Here is a 20,214-nt window from a genome sequence, read left to right as displayed (position 1 = left end):
AACAAGCATTAAGTCATTTTGACATATGATCTGATGTCTGTCCACTCACCCACATTTCTTATGCTCTTTCTTCTCTCTTTTTTCCTAAATTATTTTTATTGAGGTATAGTTGCTTTACAACATAACATTAATTTCTGCTGAACAGCAAAGTGAAGTGCTGTTTGCATATATCCCTTCTTTTTTGGATTTTCTTCCCATTTACGTCACCACAGAGCATTGAGTAAGAGTTCTCTGAGCTATAGAGTTATCTGCTTTATACACAGTATCAGTAATATATATATATATATATATATATAATATAATTCTCCAAGCCAGGCTTCAGCAATATGTGAACCGTGAACTTCCAGACGCTCAAGCTGGTTTTAGAAAAGGCAGAGGAACCAGAGATAAATTGCCAACATCCGCTGGATCATGGAAAAAGCAAGAGAGTTCCAGAAAAACATTTATTTCTGTTTTATTGACTATACCAAAGCCTTTGACTGTGTGGATCACAATCAACTTTGGAAAATTCTGAAAGAGATGGGAATACCAGACCACCTGACCTGCCTCTTGAGAAACCTATATGCAGGTCAGGAAGCAACAGTTAGAATTGGACATGGAACAACAGACTGGTTCCAAATAGGAAAAGGAGTATGTGAAGGCTGTATATTGTCACCCTGCTTATTTAACTTCTATGCAGAGTACATTATGAGAAACACTGGGCTGGAAGAAGCACAAGCTGGAATCAAGATTGCCAGGAGAAATATCAATAATCTCAAATATGCAGATGACACCACCCTTATGGCAGAAAGTGAATAACTAAAGAGCCTCTTGATGAAAGTGAAAGAGGAGAGTGAAAAAGTTGGCCTAAAGCTCAACAGTCAGAAAACTAAGATCATGGCATCCAGTCCCATCACTTCATGGGAAATAGTTGGGGAAACAGTGGAAATGGTGGCTGACTTTATTTTTCTGGGCTCCAAAATCACTGCAGATGGTGATTGCAGCCATGAAATTAAAAGAAGCTTACTTCTTGGAAGGAAAGTTATGACCAATCTAGACAGCATATTGAAAAGCAGAGACATTACTTTGCCAACAAAGGTTCGTCTAGTCAAGGCTATGGTTTTTCTGGTGGTCATGTATGGATGTGAGAGTTGGACTGTGAAGAAAGCTGAGCGCCGAAGAATTGATGCTTTTGAACTGTGGTGTTGGAGAAGACTCTTGAGAGTCCCTTGGACTGCAAGGAGATCCAACCAGTCCATACTAAAGGAGATCAGTCCTGGGTGTTCATTGGAAGGACTCATGTTGAAGCTGAAACTCCAATACTTTGGCCACCTGATGCAAAGAGTTGACTCATTTGAAAAGACCCCGATGCTGGGAAAGATTGAGGGCAGAAGGAGAAGGGTACGACAGAGGATGAGATGGCTGGATGGCATCACAGACTCGATGGACATGGGTTTGGGTGGACTCTGGGAGTTGGTTATGGACAAGGAGGCCTGGTGTGCTGCGGTTCATGGGGTCACAAAGAGTCGATCAGACACAACTGAATGACTGAACTGAACTGAATATATAATACATATATGTGTGTGTGTGTTAATCCCAATTCATCCCACCCCTGCCTTTCCTCCTTGGTTTTCATGTTTGTTCTCTATGCCTGTCTTCTCTCCTATTTCTGAGGATGAACTATTTGTTCTCTAGCTAAGACCAGCTCCTCTACCTGTATATACCAGATCATCCCTACTCTCACTACTGAGGGTATCACTCAAGCAGTTCCCTCCCCTGCCTCCAACATCATCAATATTTCTTTGTTACTGGATTGTTCCCATTAGGACATATGGCTATCATCCCATCTTTAAAAAATAATCCTCTCTTGACCCTACTTCCTCTATAGATTCCACCCTATTTCTCTGCTTCCTTTCATGCTGTAAGTCCTCAGAGGGTTGTTCATAAATGCTGTCTCCAGTTCCTTTTCTTCTTTTCCTCTTAACCTTCTCTACTGAGGCTTTAATCCCTTTGTATTCTAGTACAGCTACTCTCATCAGCATCATCAATGTCTTCCATGCTGCAAAATCCAAAGTTGCTTCTCAGTCATCATTTCCCTTACCTACCAGCAGCACTGGGCAGATGTATCCCTCCTTTGTTGAATACCTTCTAACCCTAGATTTCAGGATGTTATACTTGTTAACTTCCTAAGTCACTCATCACTCCTTATCCAACTTTGAGGTCGGCTCTTCTGCTTGTTAACATCAGGTTGTCCCCATTTGTGATCTGTAGGTCATTTCTCTTTTCTCTGAAAACTCAATTCTTTGTGTTTTTTTTGCTGACATTATTCAGTTCCATGGCTTTAAATTACCTGCTGCTATTGCTGCTGCATCACTTTAGTCATGTCCAACTCTGTGCGACCCCATAGACGGCAGCCCACCAGGCTTCCCCGTCCCTGGGATTCTCCAGGCAAGAACACTGGAGTGGGTTGCCATTTCCTTCTCCAGTGCAGGAAAGTGAAAAGTGAAAGTGAAGTTGCTTAGTCATGTCCGACTCTAGTGACCCCATGGACTGCAGCCTACCAGGCTCCTCCGTCCATGGGATTTTCTAGGCAAAAGTACTGCAGTGGGGTGCCATTGCCTGCTAGCAATTCCCAATTTTAGACCATTTATCTAACCCTCTCTCCTGAATTTCAGATTTCTATATCTAACTGCATACTTGATATTTCCATGGTAAACTTAAGATATTCGAAGAGAACATGTCCCTATTCCTGACTACAAAACTTGTTCTTTCCAGAGTCCTTGCCAGCTAGTCCACAGCCACCCCATCCTTCAGCTCATTCCTGACTTCTCCCTTCTCTCATTTTCCCATCCAAACCATCAGAAAACTCTGTTGGCACCACTTTCAAAGTACAGAACCCAGCTACTTTTCATCATGTCCAGGCTATTTTTCTTAGTCCAGGCTACTACCATCATGTCTCAGTTAGAGAATTATATTAGCTTTCTAACTGGTCTATACCTGGTTCTATCCTAATCTACAGTCTAGTCTGAACATAACAGCCTGGGTGTTAAAATCTATCAAATCAGGTTAGTCTTCTGCTCAAAACCCTCCAACTGCTTCTGGATTTTCTGAGTAATAGTCAAAGTCAATAGAAAGGCTTTAAATTATTTAAACTCATCTTCTACTCTCTCCCCTTAACTTTTCATATTCAAGCCAAATGAGCTTCTTTGCTGTTGTCTGATTGTGGAAAGCACACGTATGCCTCAAGGCTTTAGCATTAGCTGTTTTCAATACTCAATATATCCTTATCCTAGGTATCCATATGGCTCATTCCCTTACCTCCTTGTGTCTTTGTTCAAACATCAACTTTTCAATGAAGCTTGCTCTATTAAATGTCAACAATATTCTGAAACCCTTTTACTTCGCTCTGTATTTTTCCACAGAACGTCACTTTTAACATATTAGGCAATGTCTTTCTTTCTTATGGTATTTTTTATGTTGAGAGACATGAAAAGAATATAAAATTCAGGAGGTCACGTGTTTTGTCCATTTTGTCCATTACTATATCCTGGTGTCTAGAATAGTGCCTGACATGGAGTAGATGCTCAACCAAAATATGCTGAATGATTGAAAAGAAAGAAAAAAAAATTCACAAATAATGTGACATCTTATTATCATAGAACTTCAGAACTGGGAGAGATCTTTAAAAATTGCAGACGATCTTTATTTTACCAACAAAGAAAGTGAGGCCCAGAGAATTTAAGTGACCTGCCAAAGGTCATGTAGCCAAATAAATAAATTGTGGACTTGGCAAGTACAATATCTTGGTTCTGAGTCAAGTGTTATTTCGTTACATCATAAGTCACTGCACAATTTTTAAGGGAAATAAGATTAGTTTTATGAGAAAACTGAATGTTCAAAATGTACCATTATAATTGGAATTCTAAGTTTATAATATGTTATCTTTTTTACTTTTACCGAATATTTTAAAAATTTGTAAGTGTATTTTACAAGTTGTTTTGCTTGCTGGCCTGAGTTTTAAAGCCCCTCATTCATTGATTTTTTTCTTTCCAATGAAATTCTAAATATTCATGTGCAGAAATCATTGAATCCAGGAGTATTAATATATAAACCTGTTGATGAAAATGATGCTTTGCACTTGTATATTTATACTTTACAAAGTAAAATAGACTTGTTACACATTATAAAACCACTTAAATAATTCTCATGTTAAGTGCAAGTTCTGAGGATATGATGATTTTCAGGTATGTATGCATAAATACTATAGTAGGAAACGGCAACCCACTGCAGTATTCTTGCCTGGAAATCGCATGGACAGAGGGGCCTGGCAGGCTACAATCCATGGGGTTGCAGAGTCAGACACGACTGAGCACAGCCAAGCAGCAGCTTGCATAGATATGCACGTACATTTGGAAATACTGAGAAAACTAAGCATTTCTTGTCTAGTAGCAGTGCAGATCAGGGTGATTCAGCCTTTACTCCACAGTGTTAGCCTCTGAATTATGTTAGGCTCTGGAGATTCAGAGGAAAAAAAAAAAATACTTGGCATATTCTCTCATAGAGCCAAGTCTAGTAGGAGAGATAACATTTAAAATAGTATTTCCAATAAATCAGAAATACAGAGGCTGCAAACCAGTGGCCCAGGAACAGCTTCATTTGACCCTCAAATGTATTTTATTTGGCCTTCCTCCCATTATAATTATTTAAAAAAAAACTATTATCAACTTTTAAAAATTGGGATATTTTATACAAAAATTCAGATTCACTTGAAAAATCAGAAGATATGGTAACTTTAGATCCACGTTCCCATATGGGAATGACTGGCTGGAGCTGGAGTGGTGGCCCTCTTTTGAAGGGATATATTCTTCCTAGTTTGTTCCAGTGTCCATCAGTTTCAGCTGGCTCATTCAGGTGAACTTGATCATTATCATGCATGATGTCTGTGGGACTCTGTACTTGCAATCCTTGTAGAAAGCATGATTCTATGATTTGCAGAATTCAATGAAAAAATAAAATTATGAGACTTCTGCTTAAAAAGCAGTAAGCAAGGTTTTTTCTTTCTTCCTCAGTAGTATCTCTCTGGCCTGTCATGGTGATTTCCATTTACTCTTTTGTGTCATACTCCTTTAGGCATGGTGATAGCCTGTGAACAGATCTTCAAAGGCACCTAGTCTGCCTCTCCAGCACTTGCACCCTGGCCCCTTGGTAGGTATGGTGGGAACGGGAGATGGTCATTGGGCTGGGATAAGAATGGGGAAGCTGGGCAGGCACTGGAGAACCAGGGGGGCAGAACTGGAGATGAAGTAAGTCTCCATGTCCCAGACACAGCCTTCACAACAACACAGCTAACATTATTAAAAAGGCGTGATGACCACAGAGCTTAAACCCATGGCACAGGGCCCTGCTGAGAGGAATCTGTGCACTTGCCCTGCTCCCATGCTTGTAATGCCAGCTGTGGCCTGAAAGATCAGAAAAGACATCTCAGAGGATAAAAAGTTTGAGCCTGTGGATGGTAGAGATGGGCAATCCTTTGAAAGCCCAGCACTGAAAAGCATAAGATGAGATCTCAAAAGAGTCCAGTGTGACTGGATAAGAAAGGATGAAGCAGGATGAGACAAAGACGGCCGAGCACCATGAAGAGACACGTAGGAGTCTGGGAGTTTAGGGCCTTGTAAGATAGGGAGAAACATAAGCAACAAGTGAAGCATTAGCTATGACCACCTGGAAAACCATTAATCAAATATTAATGGCAAACATAAAGGAAAGTAAACTTACATGCAAAACTGCTCTTAAAATTTTATACTTATGGCTGATTCATATTGTACGTCAGAAACCAATACAACATTGTAATCATCCTCCAATTAAAAAAATATATTAAAGGTAAAAAAGTAAGCATTCCTTTTCACCAGTTATTCTGCACACCCAATTCTTTTCAACAAATTCAATCAGGAATCACTCGCCTGGATGTGAATCCTTGCTCAGTTATCTACCAGCTCTGTGATCTTAGAAGCAGTGCTCAACTTTCTCATCTATAAAATGGGAATAAAAACAATATCCCCTGTAAGTTTGTTGTGAGATTGAAGGGAGGGATGGATGGAAAGTTTAGCAAAGTATATGTCATATAAATGTGACTGCAGTTAGTTTTAACTACTAAAGTGATTATTTCCTCTCTTTGGATGCCTTTGTTTAGTATCCAAGTTGCATTTGATCTTCATCCCTTGGTGCTTCCAACTCCTCAGTTGAAGGCAGTTTCCATGCCCCAAGGCTCAGCAAGATAGATTTTGCTCATCTTTTCTTATTCTTTCTCTTTTCATTTTCTCCACTTTCATCTATCTATCTGCTGAGGACTCCCAAATGTATACTTCCTCTTCTATGTTCTTTATCTTGCAGAAGCTGTCTTTGGAAAATCTCTGTGTGTCTTCTTTCAAATACAACTGTTTATCCACCAGATGTCAAGAACAGGGCAGTGACTAAATGTGTTTCTAGATACAGTGCCTGGTATAGGATAGATGTTCAAATAGTATCTATTGAATGAATGAAGGGATCTTCCTCTTTGTTTTTCAACTAACATATATTTGGTGTGTCTCTTCCATAAGGCTTAATGCCATGAACTATTTTAGATATAGCAGTGTCAACTGATTAATTGTTCTAGTCATTAATTATTTCCAGTGTATTAGGAAGATAGTTACTGTGGCTGACCAAAGATATAAGATACAACATGGGAGATTTGCTTAAAATAAACAAACAAAAAGCCTTGGATTTGTCCCTATTTGGAGGATGGAGTGCCTTTTTCAAATGACTGATCTTTGGCATTAGCAAGCTATGGATTATAAATGGTAATAAATTATTTTGAAATAAAATAAGTTCTTGGTAGTTATCAGACAATTTTGTTAACTGGAGGCAGCTGGAAATACAGTAGAAGATGTGGGAGGAAAAGTGAATTCTCAGGTCCCACAAGGAGTGTGTCTGAAAGTTAAAGGAAAACTATGACTTGGGAAAGGACATGAATCTAACCACTAGTAAGTGAACTAAGTCTGTGATGTGCCTGATATTTACCACCTTTGTATGAAGAAAAAGTGATGACTTAAAGGCAAACTGGGCTCATTAGGAAAAACTATGTCAGGGGAACTTCATCTTCTTTTCGGCAGAACTGATAGCTGGGTAGATGAGGGGGAAAAAGTATTCAATGACATAGGGTGTTTGGCCTTTCATAGGACACTTCATGATACCCTTGTGAAAGACAGAGAAATACAGGCCATCCAATAACATGAATGGATCAACGTATAGCTGGATGAACACATGTTCCCAGAGTAGTGATTAACTAGTGTATTTCAATGCATGCAATTCTTTTTTGTAATGTGCCTCAAGGATCTATATTTATCTCTGCTTTCTCATCATTTTAATCTGTTGCTTCTGTGAGTAGATAGGAAATGTTTATAACATGTGAATAAAATAAACCTTAGTAGGGCAGGAGGCATGATGGATGAAAGAAACAGGTATTTTTCAGCGTGTACTCAAAAGTGTATTATATTACAGTCATGGGTTTAGATATCAATCTCTTCGGTAGAATTGAGACAGACTGGGTCTTAATCTTCTTGTGCCCCTAATATTTCAAAATGTCCAGTGCATAGTGATGCTTAAGTATTACTTGAATTTTGAGAAGCCTGAGGGATAGGTCCAATTTAGCAAGGTTTATGGATTTCAATGGAGTTATTAGTGAAAGTTGCTCAATCATGTTCAACTCTTTGCAACTCCATGGACTGTACAGTCCAGAGAATTCTCTAGGCCAGAATACGGGAGTGGTTAGCCTTTCCCTTCTCCAGGGGACTTTCCCAACCCAGGGATCGAACCTAGGTCTCCCGCATTGCAGGTGGATTCTTTACCAGCTGAGCTGCAAGGGAATAGTTAATAAAACTTAAATATCATTAATAGAATAGTATGTAAAAGTAGGGAGGCAGTCCTGTGATACACTGTGAAAGTGAAGTCACTCAGTCGTGTCCGACTCTTTGTGACCCCGTGGACTGTAGCCTACCAGGCTCCTCTGTCCATGGGATTTTCTAGGCAAGAGTACTGGAGTGGGTTGCCATTTCCTTCTCCAGGAGATCTTCCCAACCCAGGGATCAAACCCGGGTCTCCTGCATTGCAGACAAACGCTTTACCCTCTGAGCCAACAGGGAAGTCTCATATTACACTGTACCTGATGCTATACCTTTGAAAAGTGAAAGTGTTAGTTACTCAATCATGTCTCTTTGCGACCCCATGGACTGTAGCCCACCAGGCTCCTCTGTCAATGGAATTCTCCAGGCAAGAATACTGGAGAGTGTTGCCATTTCTTTCTCCAAGGGATCTTCCAAGCCCAGGAATCAAACCCAGGTCTCCTGCATTGCAGGCAGATTCGTTACCAACTGAGCCATCTGCTTATAAGTATGTTTAAATGTACAAAAATAAGAGAACAATCTTGTTTGTTAAGAAAAAATACGAATATACATCAGCATGAGAGTTTGGAACGGTTATTCTATTACTCGTTCTCAGAATGTACAGAAAGATTTTCTTCTCTCACCTCTATCTGCAGTAATCCTGAAAAGAAATTTATGAAGTAAGATATAGTGCAAAATTCTAGATCTAAAATAAAAAAACCTCCAAAACTACAGGTTTAAAACATTATTAAACTGATACACTGTATAGAGAAAAATCTACAAGTTGAAAAGAGAAATATCTGCAGTTATAGAGGAACATTAAAAAATGAATAAAGGTATCAAAAATTCAGAAGACCATCTGTTTAACCAACAAAGAAACACGAATTATGATTATAATGTAAAAATACAAGATGATGGTAAAGAAAGAAAAACTGACTATCATAAGGTTAATTATGAGATTTCAAAACATATCCCAATATAAAACACAACAGTCAAAAGCACATGAACAAAATTTGATTAAATTGATTGATTAATTGATCAGAAATTGACAATTATTTTGTTGATTAAAATATTTGCAGAACTGAACTATAAGGAAAAAACTAATGTGAGGAAAACAATCACTCATAGATGATGTGGCAAGAAATGCCTATCAGTATTTAGTACCTCACACATAACAATAAACTCTAAATGACTCAAATCATTCACTAAATCAATTTATTAATTAACTGTAAAATGAAAATAATGTAATAACTTTTCCACCACAGCTATGGACTGAGGATAAATGTGGTGTTATTGAAGAAATGGATTTTACTATCAAAAATATTATTTTGAAATCCATTATTAAGTTACATAATGTGCATATGCATGCATATTCAGTCATGTCTGACTCTTTTCAACCCCGTGGACTGTAGCCCACCAGGCTCCTCTGTCAGTGAAATTTTCCAGACAAGAACACTGGAGTGGGCTGCCATTTCCTACTCCAGGGGAATCTTCCTGACTCAGATATCAAACTCGCATCTCTTGAGTCTCCTGCACTGGCAGGCGGATTCTTTACTGCTGCACCACAATATCAAGACACAAATAGTTAGAAACTACAATATGACAATTTTCGTCCAAAATGGCATGAAATCACTGAAAATATCTAAGGCTGGTAAGATAAGAGTGCTTGTAGGTACTGCTGTTCAGAGTACCTATTGTTACAAAGAATCATTAAAACATCCCCACCCAACTAAATGTTGGTTTCTAAATGCTATTCTCCAAAAAAGAAACCAGGGTTCCTTGGAAACTAGCTGAACCACAAGCTGGGGCAGATACAGATGAACCTAGAGCAAGCTTTTTTATGAAGCCGGAGAATAAGAGAGTGAATAAAATGTAAAAGTAAGTGAGAAACGAAATACATAGTCTAATGCAAGAGAAGCTACCAAAAGGCCACCAAGAGCTCCTACTAGCTAGCCCTTGAACAATTTGAACCCCCAATAAATAATAACATAAGAGGCATATAAACCAAAGGATAAAATAAGTATTCATGAGTCCACACTGATATCAACAAGTCATTATATAAATAAATACATGGGAAAGAAGGAATAACTCTTCCTTATAAAATAATTCCACTTGCAGCAATCTGACTTACAGGAAAATTTCTGAGATGTAGTTAAAGATTTTCATGTTCAAAGATGCTTACATGTTAAATGCAGCATTATAATATTAATTAAATACCTAAAAGAGTGGTTTCTCTTTTGATGAAATAGTTTATCATCATTATCATCTCATTATTTCCAGACAATGTTTGTGAGGAAATACTCATAATGATATGCAGTATATCAAGAAGCACATCTATATTTATACTGTGTACAGCAGTTTGGTCACAGTGTATGTGTGTGTCTAAACATATATTCAAAATGTGTGTCTAACAGAAATAAAGTGAAAATTGTGCATAATCCTATTTCTTTTTCTTCTCAAATTTTTATAATTATCTTTTTCTAATAAAAGTTTGAAATGCAGTTAAATTGAGAACATATCATTACTGAATGTATATCTCAAGATGGTTTTAGAAAAGGCAGAGGAACCAGAGATCAAATTGCTAACATCCTCTGGATCATCAAAAAAGCAAGAGAGTTCCAGAAAAACATCTATTTCTGCTTTATTGACTATGCCAAAGCCTTTGACTGTGTGGATCACAATCAACTGTGGAAAATTCTGAAAGAGATGGGAATACCAGACCACCTGACCTGCCTCTTGAGAAACCTATATGCAGGTCAGGAAGCAACAGTTAGAACTGGACATGGAACAACAGACTGGTTCTAAATAGGAAAAGGAGTACGTGAAGGCTGTATATTGTCACCCTGCTTATTTATCTTATATGCAGAGTACATCATGAGAAACGCTGGGCTGGAAGAAGCACAAGCTGGAATCAAGATTTCCGGGAGAAATATCAATAACCTCAGATATGCAGATGACACCACCCTTATGGCAGAAAGTGAAGAGGAACTAAAAAGCCTCTTGATGAAAGTGAAAGAGGAGAGTGAAAAGGTTGGCTTAAAGCTCAACATTCAGAAAACTAAGATCATGGCATCCGGTCCCTTTACTTCATGGGAAATAGTTGGGGAAACAGTGGAAACAGTGGCTGACTTTATTTTTGGGGGTCCAAAATCACTGCAGACATAATTGCTTACTCCTTGGAAGGAAAGTTATGACCAATCTAGACAGCATATTCAAAAGCAGAGACATTACTTTGCCAACAAAGGTCTGTCTAGTCAAGGCTATGGTTTTTCCAGTGGTCATGTATGGATGTGAGAGTTGGACTGTGAAGAAAGCTGTGTCGAAGAATTGATGCTTTTGAACTGTGGTGTTGGAGAAGACTCTTGAGAGTCCCCTGGACTGCAAGGAGATCCAACCAGTCCATCCTAAAGGAGATCAGTCCTGGATGTTCATTGGAAGGACTGATGTTGAAGCTTGAACTCCAACACTTTGGCCACCTGATGCGAAGAGCTGACTCATGTGAAAGAACCCTGATGCTGGGAGGGATTGAGGGCAGGAGGAGAAGGGGACGACAGAGGATGAGACGGTTAGATGGCATCACGGACTCAATAGACATGAGTTTGGTGGACTCTGGGAGTTGGTGATGGATAGGGAAGCCTGGCATGCTGCAGTTCATGGGGTGGCAAAGAGCCAGACACAACTGAGTGAACTGAACTGATCTCAAATATTTTTTTCTGAAATAGTTAAGGGGGTAGTATATGCAAACTGCAACTTTAGCTTGTTTGCTTCATAGTTCAGAAAGCCATTATTAATTTCTCTGCTGCATTGTTTAATGTGACAAAGTTCAGGGTAGAAACTAAAAGTGCATTTTTCCTAAATTAAGAGGAAGATTTAAAAAAATTAATAATAAGTATTATTTTTATTATTTAATAAAAATACACTTACTTAAATAACTGATAATAATTCCACTTAAATATGCAATAACATCCATCACATATTTAATATATTTTAAGTATACTTGAGCACACATTCATTTGCAATACATCACATTTATATTTGTTAATCATCCCTTTTATGAACCAATATCTTTACCAAAACATTCTGTTGTGCATTCTATACATAATCATCCAGCACATAAAATGTTAACAGCTTTAACTTTAGAATTATTTGATAATACTACATTATCTAATACTATATAATAAATTATCCAATACTAAATAATTTTCAGACCAAAGTATGTATTTAATTTTATAAATGTAAACAGTGTCTTATCTCCTAAAAAACATTTATAACTCAAAAAAGAATGAATGAAATAAACATGGAAAATAAGATATTAATAAAAAGTAATAAAAATAATGAAATAAATTATAGGACACTGTGTTATAATTTGACTCCAGCCATCCATAAAACTGATCTAGTTATGAATTCACTTTAGGAGCAAATTCTACATGGTTTTTAGGCTATATCCAAAGAATATCTTACATTCAAATGAAAGTGATTCATCTAATTTTACAGATGACTTACCTACCAAATATTTTTACTTTTTAAATGGAAACTGATTGCACAGATACGATCTTCTGATAAAATACAAGATACAAATAAATGCATAATTTCCAATACTTTGGAACTCTGTTCTCGTCAATAAGCAGTTTTCTGCAACATCAAAAAATGTGGCTAAATTCAGTATCCCTTAACCTCTTAATCTTACTCTGTTCCAAGTGCCTTGAACACTTAATGGACAGAACAAATCACTAATATGGATTCTGCTTCTTTACCTCATTTTCCAGAGCACAGCACAGTGCCTGGCTCATTGCTGATGGTCAATAAATATTCAGTTAAAGAAAACTGAAGTATACTATTTCTTTTTGACATAAATTATGACAGGCTTTCATTTTGATTCATGTGAAGTTATGAATCTGGACCAGCTTCATTAATAAAATTGATATTATTAAAAAAGAAAATCCCCATATACAGTTAAATCAAGTAGAACATAAAAAAAAAAAATCAGCGTAAACTTTCCACCTAAGTGAATGTAATATGGAGGATGAGAACCACCTACAGTAAGAAAACTTTAGAAAGTCACTGTTGATGAATGTGATTTAGAAATGGTTCTACTGTTAATCAGGTGATGAAAGATTGATGTTTCCTGTAATTAAACTCCTGATGAAAATGTGAGTAATAAAAAAATCAGCAAAACAAATTGAGAAAACAATTTAATTTGATAAGCAGCCATATTTTCTTATACTCATTTTCCTTAAGAAAAAGGGAAAGCAGATTTTAGAAGAGGGTAGGGCAATGCTTTTTATCTCCAAACACTCAAGAATCTGGCTGGAATGACTCTAGGAGCAAGTCTTTCTATAATAGAGAAGTGCAGATATCTGTCTTAGTTTTTGTTGGCAAAATTAATCAAATTAACAAAAAAATTTTAACAAAAGAAGCCATATTTGCTAGTCAACCTTGTAATAAGACACCTTTGAAAGTATCTGTCTCTGTCTCTATACATAGATCTATGTGTGTGTGTGTCTACTGTGACATATGTATGCATCACTGCATGTGCCTATACATGTATCTATGAAAACTTAAGCTTCATGAAAATGTCTTTGGAATAACACACAAACACATTCTTCTTACATGGAATTAAGACTTCTTCATGTTTTTGAAATAATTCACACATTCACTCCCTCAGAATAAGGTGAACAGCATTTTACCATATCACCTTCTTTTCAGAAGCCTTTTTAAGATGCTGCATCCTGATAGTCCTCAAAGTTTCTAAGCGTTTTCAGATGCTTGTTTTTCTTCCTAATAAAATTTTGGAGGAATGTGTATAAAAGTAGATTAAACTATATCAGACTCTTTAAAAGAAAACAGTGCTCTCCTTTCAAGAGGGTTTTTATGTAGTTTAAAAAAAAAAAATGAGCATTGCAAGCAGTTCTGAAAACACAACCGAGATGCAATTTGATAAATAGCCTTCCATCACCCCAGCCAGAGCAGTGGAAAAGCACACTATCAGCACTTTCATCAAAAGCACTATTGACTCCTCTTTTTTCTATCTCATTTTATCTTGGCTTTCTCATTTTGTTTACTCAGTCAATGACTGGGAAAAAAAAATGATTCCTTACCCTTTGGATGAGTTATGATGGAGTCCACTGGAGAAGAGTCCTTTTCTACATCTTTGCTGCTGGTGCTGCTTCCCTCGCCACCGCTCTCTCTTTCGATCAGTTTATCCACCATTGCAATAATGCAGTTCAGGCTCTTCCCCACACTGGCCCACACCCTGTCCTGAAAAGAGCATGAGTATCACTATGGATCTGTATTGCAAAACCAAGACGAGGCAAAATCAGATGAATCCACTTGAGAACAGCAGGAAGAGGAACAATCATGCAGACTGAGTGACTCTAATCCCCCCATTCATTTGGCCAAATTATGCATAGACAAGAAATCTATTTTCTCTTAATAAAGCATAAATCAAGTGCTATGATCTTTCTATTTAGGTCATTGTTTTCGCCCAGTCATAAAGCAATGAGGAACTATCGTACAACGTGGATCCCTAATTGAGCACAAATTACCTTTTACACTGGAGATATCTATTTTATTTATCAATAATTAGTATGAAAGCAAAGACTCACCAATATTTTAAAATAATGACTGCTGCTTGCATTCAAATTTCTTATTTTTCTTTTTATTGTGATAATATAGACATAATGCAAAGCTGACCATTTTTTTAGCTATAAAATAGTCAAATATATTTTATTTATTTATTCATTTACTTTACAATATTGTATTGGTTTTGCCATACATCAACATGAATTTGGGAGAATGGCATTGAAACATGTATAATATCATATATGAAACAAATCGCCGGTCCAAGTTCAATTCATGATACTGGATGATTGGGGCTGGTGCATTTTAACCATTTTTAAGCATATCATTCAGTGGCATTCAGTATTGATACATTCACACTGGTGTGCAGCTATCATCACCATCCGGCTCCAGCAATTTTTCATCTTCCTAAGCTGAAAATTTGTACCCTGTAACATGAATTGTCCATTCATCCATTCACCCAACCTTGGCAACCACCACTGTAATTTTTGTTGCTATGAATCTGACGACTCTAAGAATTAGAAGTTCTTAAAGTGTGGTCTTCAGATCATCCTCACAGAATGACCTAGAGAATTAAAATGCATATCCGTGGGAGTCACCAAGCCAACCAGAACAGTTTCAGATGAACAGGTACACACTGCGTATATAACACAAATTATCAACAAGGACCAACTGTATAGCACGGGGAACTCTACTCAGTATTCTGTAATGGCCTACGTGGGGAAAAACCTGAAAAGAATGGATATATGTATAACTGAATCACTCCGCTATATAACTGGAACTAACACAACACTGTAAGTCAACTCTATCCCAATATAAAATAAAAATTAAATTAAAAAAAAAGAACCATTGGGAACACTAAGTTGAAATTTCAATAAGCTCTTTAGGTGCTCAGAAATGAGATGATTTTCCAGTAGGAGTCCAATGACCCAATGACATGGTTTCTACAAAAGTTCTTGGTAAGTTTATTGCAATTTGGCAAAATCACATCCTACCCTTGCTGGCTTTTCTAAATAAATCATACTTGCTTTTCATAACCCTCTATCATGAGTATCAAATATGCTGTTAATCACAAGTAATCATAGCAATTTTTTCTCTAAATACAGATCATTCCTCCCAAGAATTAAAAGCACATTTATTTTGCTTTTAATGGAAGCTGATAAATCCATAAATTGTATCATCTTCTGCCTAGTACCTGAAAAAATGAAATTTTGAGAGCTAAAAAGCTCATCACTTCCAGGAGGCAATGCTGGAGAAATGTAAGCAAGCTGAGTTTGTGACATCACTCACTGAGATTTGGTGAGGAGTTTATATTCCAGATCATATAACCAAACTGTGCTCTGCTGTGCTATGCTTAGTCACTCAGTTGTATTTGACTCTTTGTAACCTCATGGACTGTAGCTCGCCAGGCTCCTTTGTCCATGGGATTCTCCAGGTAAGAATATTGGAGTGGGAAGCCATGCCCTCCTCCAGGGGATCCTCCCAACCCAGGGATAGAACCCAGGTCACCCACATTGCAGGCAGATTCTTTATCATCTGAGCCACCAGGGAAGAGCAAAAATACTGGAGTGGGTAGCCTATCCCTTCTCCAGATGATCTTCCTGACCCAGGAATTGAACCGGGTCTCCTGCATTACAGGTGGATTCTTTACCAGGGAACTTTACCAGGTAGCTTTATCAGCTATCAGGGAAGCCCATAACCAGACAAAATGGTCCCTGTTCTGAATATGCCTTAATCACCACCATCAACCTTATTTTTCAGACTATAATTTGAAAAATGAAGCAATTCTCCAGCTAATACTGTGGACAAACTGTTACTGAGGAAAAAAGGAGGAAAGAATTTCTCTTAATTTTTAGATTAGCTCTGTAGAGGAGATAGGCTTTCAACTCTCTTCCTGTCACTCATGATGAGAGAAATTTTATGTTTTGATCAAAGATGAGTAGTAGTGCACGCTGACTTTCTTATGTAAAGGCATATAAAGGATGGATCAACTGCTCTTAATCACATCTTTGAGGAGCACGAACAGAAGGGTGATTTGCATTCTACACCTAGCCATTGTTCTTCTTCCTTTATAGATGCCTCAGGTTATACAATTCTGCTGTGAGAAAAAAGTCAGCTTTGCAGCCAGTACAGAGATCTTCACTGGCACGAAGAACAAACTGAAGTATGCTCATTGATTAAGATCAACAATCATATAGTAAAAGGTTGTGTTGTGTGTGGCAAACAGTCTTAAAACACTTAGGAGGACGTTTGGGGGTAAGAAATAGAGCAGTTGCTTATGTAACACTAATACATGATTCATTCACAATCAGATACTCTGTTGAAAGCACATTCAGCAGCAGACTCTGAGCAGACTCATTCTGTTCTTTATCTTTTGGAGAGCAGATCCTTCCAGGCCGGTTGTGAGAGAACCCTGAGCTTTGCCGGACACTGCTTGTGTCGACAAAGTAGATTAAAGTCACTGATTTACATTGCTGTCTCTCATACTAGACTGTGAGTTATCTGAGAGGAGAAGGAAATGGCAACCCACTCCAGTATTCTTGCCTGAAAAATCCCATGGACGTAGGAGCCTGGTGGGCTATAGTCCAAAGGGTTGCAAAGAGCTGGACAAGACTGAGGGACTAAGCACACACGTGTCCTCAGTATATCGCAGAAGGTCTGGAAGAAAGGCAGAGAGGGGACAAAACGGGGAGGAAGAGAGAGGACTCCAACCCAGAGGCAGATTGGGGATTGCTATTTACATTAGCTGACTTAACCTGCAAAAACCACCACATAATATCATTGACTCAGATTTTAGAGACGAGGAAACTTTTGGTAAGAGATACGGAATAACATTCAATATTAAAATGGTAGAGGTAGATGAGAAATTCCATTTAATTCCAAAGACTGGATTCATTCTTTATGATTTCCCACAGAATGCTGGTATCCAGTAGGAATCCCTCTTCATGAAATAACCAGAACTTTGGGGACAAGCTTTGGGGAGAGGGAGCTCAGGAAGGGTCAGGGACATATGCATGTCACCTCACAAGCCTAAGATTAGGTTTCTGTTATCTGAGGCTTTAACATGAGCCCAATGGCAAATTCTGAACTAAGAGATGATTCTACAAAAAAGGCAGGCTGGTGCCACGTACTCTTAAGTCTGAAATGAACATTACCATGTAATTAGGGGTGCAGCAATCACTTGACTAAAGGACCAATCAGTCTGGGTCAAAGGACATAAATGGCAAATATTAACAGAGGCCAACGTTAGTAACAAGGCCCCAAATCCATTCGTGGGCCCAGGTATGAAATAGGGCGTGGACTATAGGGAGGAAGGTGATAATTCACTTCTTAGAAGATAATTAAGAAATATTATTAATTACAAGCAAGATAATTATTTTGGAGCTAGGATGCTAACAATGAGTAGGAAACATTTTTGAAGATGTACCTCGAGTATCTGATTTCTCTTCTAACTAAACAAGCCATTTTCCATCATGTCTCTGAGAAAGCATATGCACAGAGGAAAATAACCAGCAAAAATCCATTCTCATTTTGGTGACTTCTTATTCACAAGGCCAGTCCATGTGGGGGATTCTTTTTGTTTAGACTGCTGGTATGGCTGGGACGTACTCCACTTTCTTCCCCACTAAAATCATGAAGAAGATCGCCTGCTTAGCAGGGAGAAGACAGTAGAAGCATGAAGACTGGCTGGAGTTCCTCTCACTTCCCACCTTCCCCCTCCCCATTTTCAGGCAAGAAAAATATGATCTGCCTCCAGATTTTGTTTATCCCCTCAGCCACATGACAGGTTTAGAAACACACACACACACACACACATACACACACACACACACACACACACACAATGACAACATATCAGAAAAGTAGATGGCTGGGCCTTCCTTCTTCTCCCGCTCCAATAGCAGTCATTAGCCTACTACTGAAGAGAATAACTGAACGTTGGTGGGTTAAAGTCTAACCTTTATTAAATGGAGCTTAATGGTGTCCTCGACCTTAATAACACCTTCAGAAAAACCCAACTTCTAGAAGGTGAAGTGGCTATCAACTTTTGCTCAGCAATGAGGGAAAAAGTCAGTGGGGAACAGAGTCAGGTTCTGATCTTGGTTCTTATTTATTTCTGGGTTAGGACGTAAGCTAACATGCAGGTCAAAGCCAGTGGCAATGGATACACACATTTGAAGGATGTAGACATGAGTAGCCAGGGGGCTATTACACCTGGCAGAGTGAACCATGAGGGTAGGGAATGTGGTGCTTACTCAGCATGTCACACATTCATGAGCTCAAGAGAAATCCTGATTGCTTTGGATCAGCAGTTAACTTAAAAAAAAAAAAAACAAAACTCATTCAGCAATTCTTAGCTAATTAACTTTTCTAGGGATGACTTCTGATCAGCAAGAATGTAAAGGCTAAACTACAGTTGATATGGGGACCCTGTTATATCTTTATCTCCATGCATAATTTGCCACTGGTTCACTATGAATTTCTGAGCACTTTGCATAGAACCAATTAGAAAATTAACAAGACCAATCTCATCTTTACAAAGAAGCTTCAGTCTATCCTTGAGTTGACTGAGAGTAATCTGCACTCTACAAGCCTGGTTCCTCCACACTGCAAATCTTTGTTCATTCCATAGCTTGATAACTCTTCTTTCTGAATCCTGGTGTTGTGCATATAATACTTTATGGTACAAAATGGCACATTCATGGCCCAAGCTACATACTACACACATATCTACACACATGTATATAAACACCATGTCCACGACATACACACCATGTTCACTAAAATCAGCCAGATACATGACATCTATCAGAATTGAGATGCCCCCAACCTTTGCTTCTTATTCATCCTCCTGCTTAATTTCATCCACCTACTCACGCAATAATCCCTGACCTCGGTTTCCCAATGACCACACTGCTGGCCTCACCCTGAAATTCAGTGCCAGTTACACAAGTGATTCAGAGGGTCAGTCACTGTTTCTCCAATAGGTGACCTCTCCAAAGTCCCTGGTTTGGATCTTGCCCAGACCTATCGATTAGCTCTCACATGATCAAGCCTACACACAAGAGCCACATTTATCTTCATCGATAACACGCTTGTGCCATCACTCCTCTGATCAAAAGCAGGCTGAGTACTGCAGCAAGTATTTTCTCTTCTCTCAACTTGCTTGTAGTTGGGTCAACCAAGATCCTAACTCTACACATTTCTCTTTAGTTTTCAAAATGAAAACTTCATCCAGGTCAGTCTCCTTGCTGCCCTAGAAACATGCTGCTAATTAGCTCAACATATTTTCTGGGCATAGGCTACCTGCCTGCTGACTGCTGAATATCAAAGATATGAAGGAAACCTTGGAGGAACTAGTGTTTCTAACTTGACACATGCTGCTTTTTATGCTTCGAGGGCCTTCTCCTTTACCTTCCATCAATCCAAATTCTCACCTTTTCAGGTTCCACATATCTAAGAACTGTTCCTGCTATTCTCTCTCTGATTAATGCATCTTTTCTTTTTAATACACAGTGGGCTCTATAAGGGAAATAACTATTGTTTATTAATTCTTTTCTTCTCAGGTCCTAGTACTCATCATGCATGCGTGCTAAGTTGCTTCAGTTGTGTCTGATTCTTTGTGACCCCATGGACTGCAGCCGGCCAGGCTTCTCTGTCTATGGGATTCTCCAGGCTAGAATACTGGAGAGAGTTGCCATGCCCTCCTCCAGGGGATCTTTATGACCCAGGGATCGAA

At 38.3% G+C, this 20,214-nt stretch overlaps 1 protein-coding gene across 9 annotated transcripts in view; it reads right to left on the bottom strand.

Moving 5' to 3' along the window:
* The window catches only part of INPP4B (inositol polyphosphate-4-phosphatase type II B), an 853,196-nt gene that overhangs the window by 103,772 nt on the left and 729,210 nt on the right, over positions 1 to 20,214 (bottom strand). For all 9 annotated transcript variants that reach the window (XM_086346584.1, XM_086346591.1, XM_086346583.1 and 6 more), the window contains one exon: positions 13,994 to 14,153. In XM_086346584.1, coding sequence (XP_086202710.1) covers positions 13,994 to 14,153 — 160 coding nt within the window. The remainder of the gene's footprint in view (positions 1 to 13,993; positions 14,154 to 20,214) is intronic.

The sequence above is a fragment of the Bos grunniens genome, chromosome 17 (assembly GCF_055505025.1).
Source record: "Bos grunniens cultivar Pamir isolate PY7600 chromosome 17, Bosgru_T2T1.0, whole genome shotgun sequence".
Lineage (NCBI taxonomy): Eukaryota > Metazoa > Chordata > Mammalia > Artiodactyla > Bovidae > Bos > Bos grunniens.
Note: the sequence above shows the minus strand (reverse complement) of the source record. Positions and strands in the feature narration are given on the sequence as shown.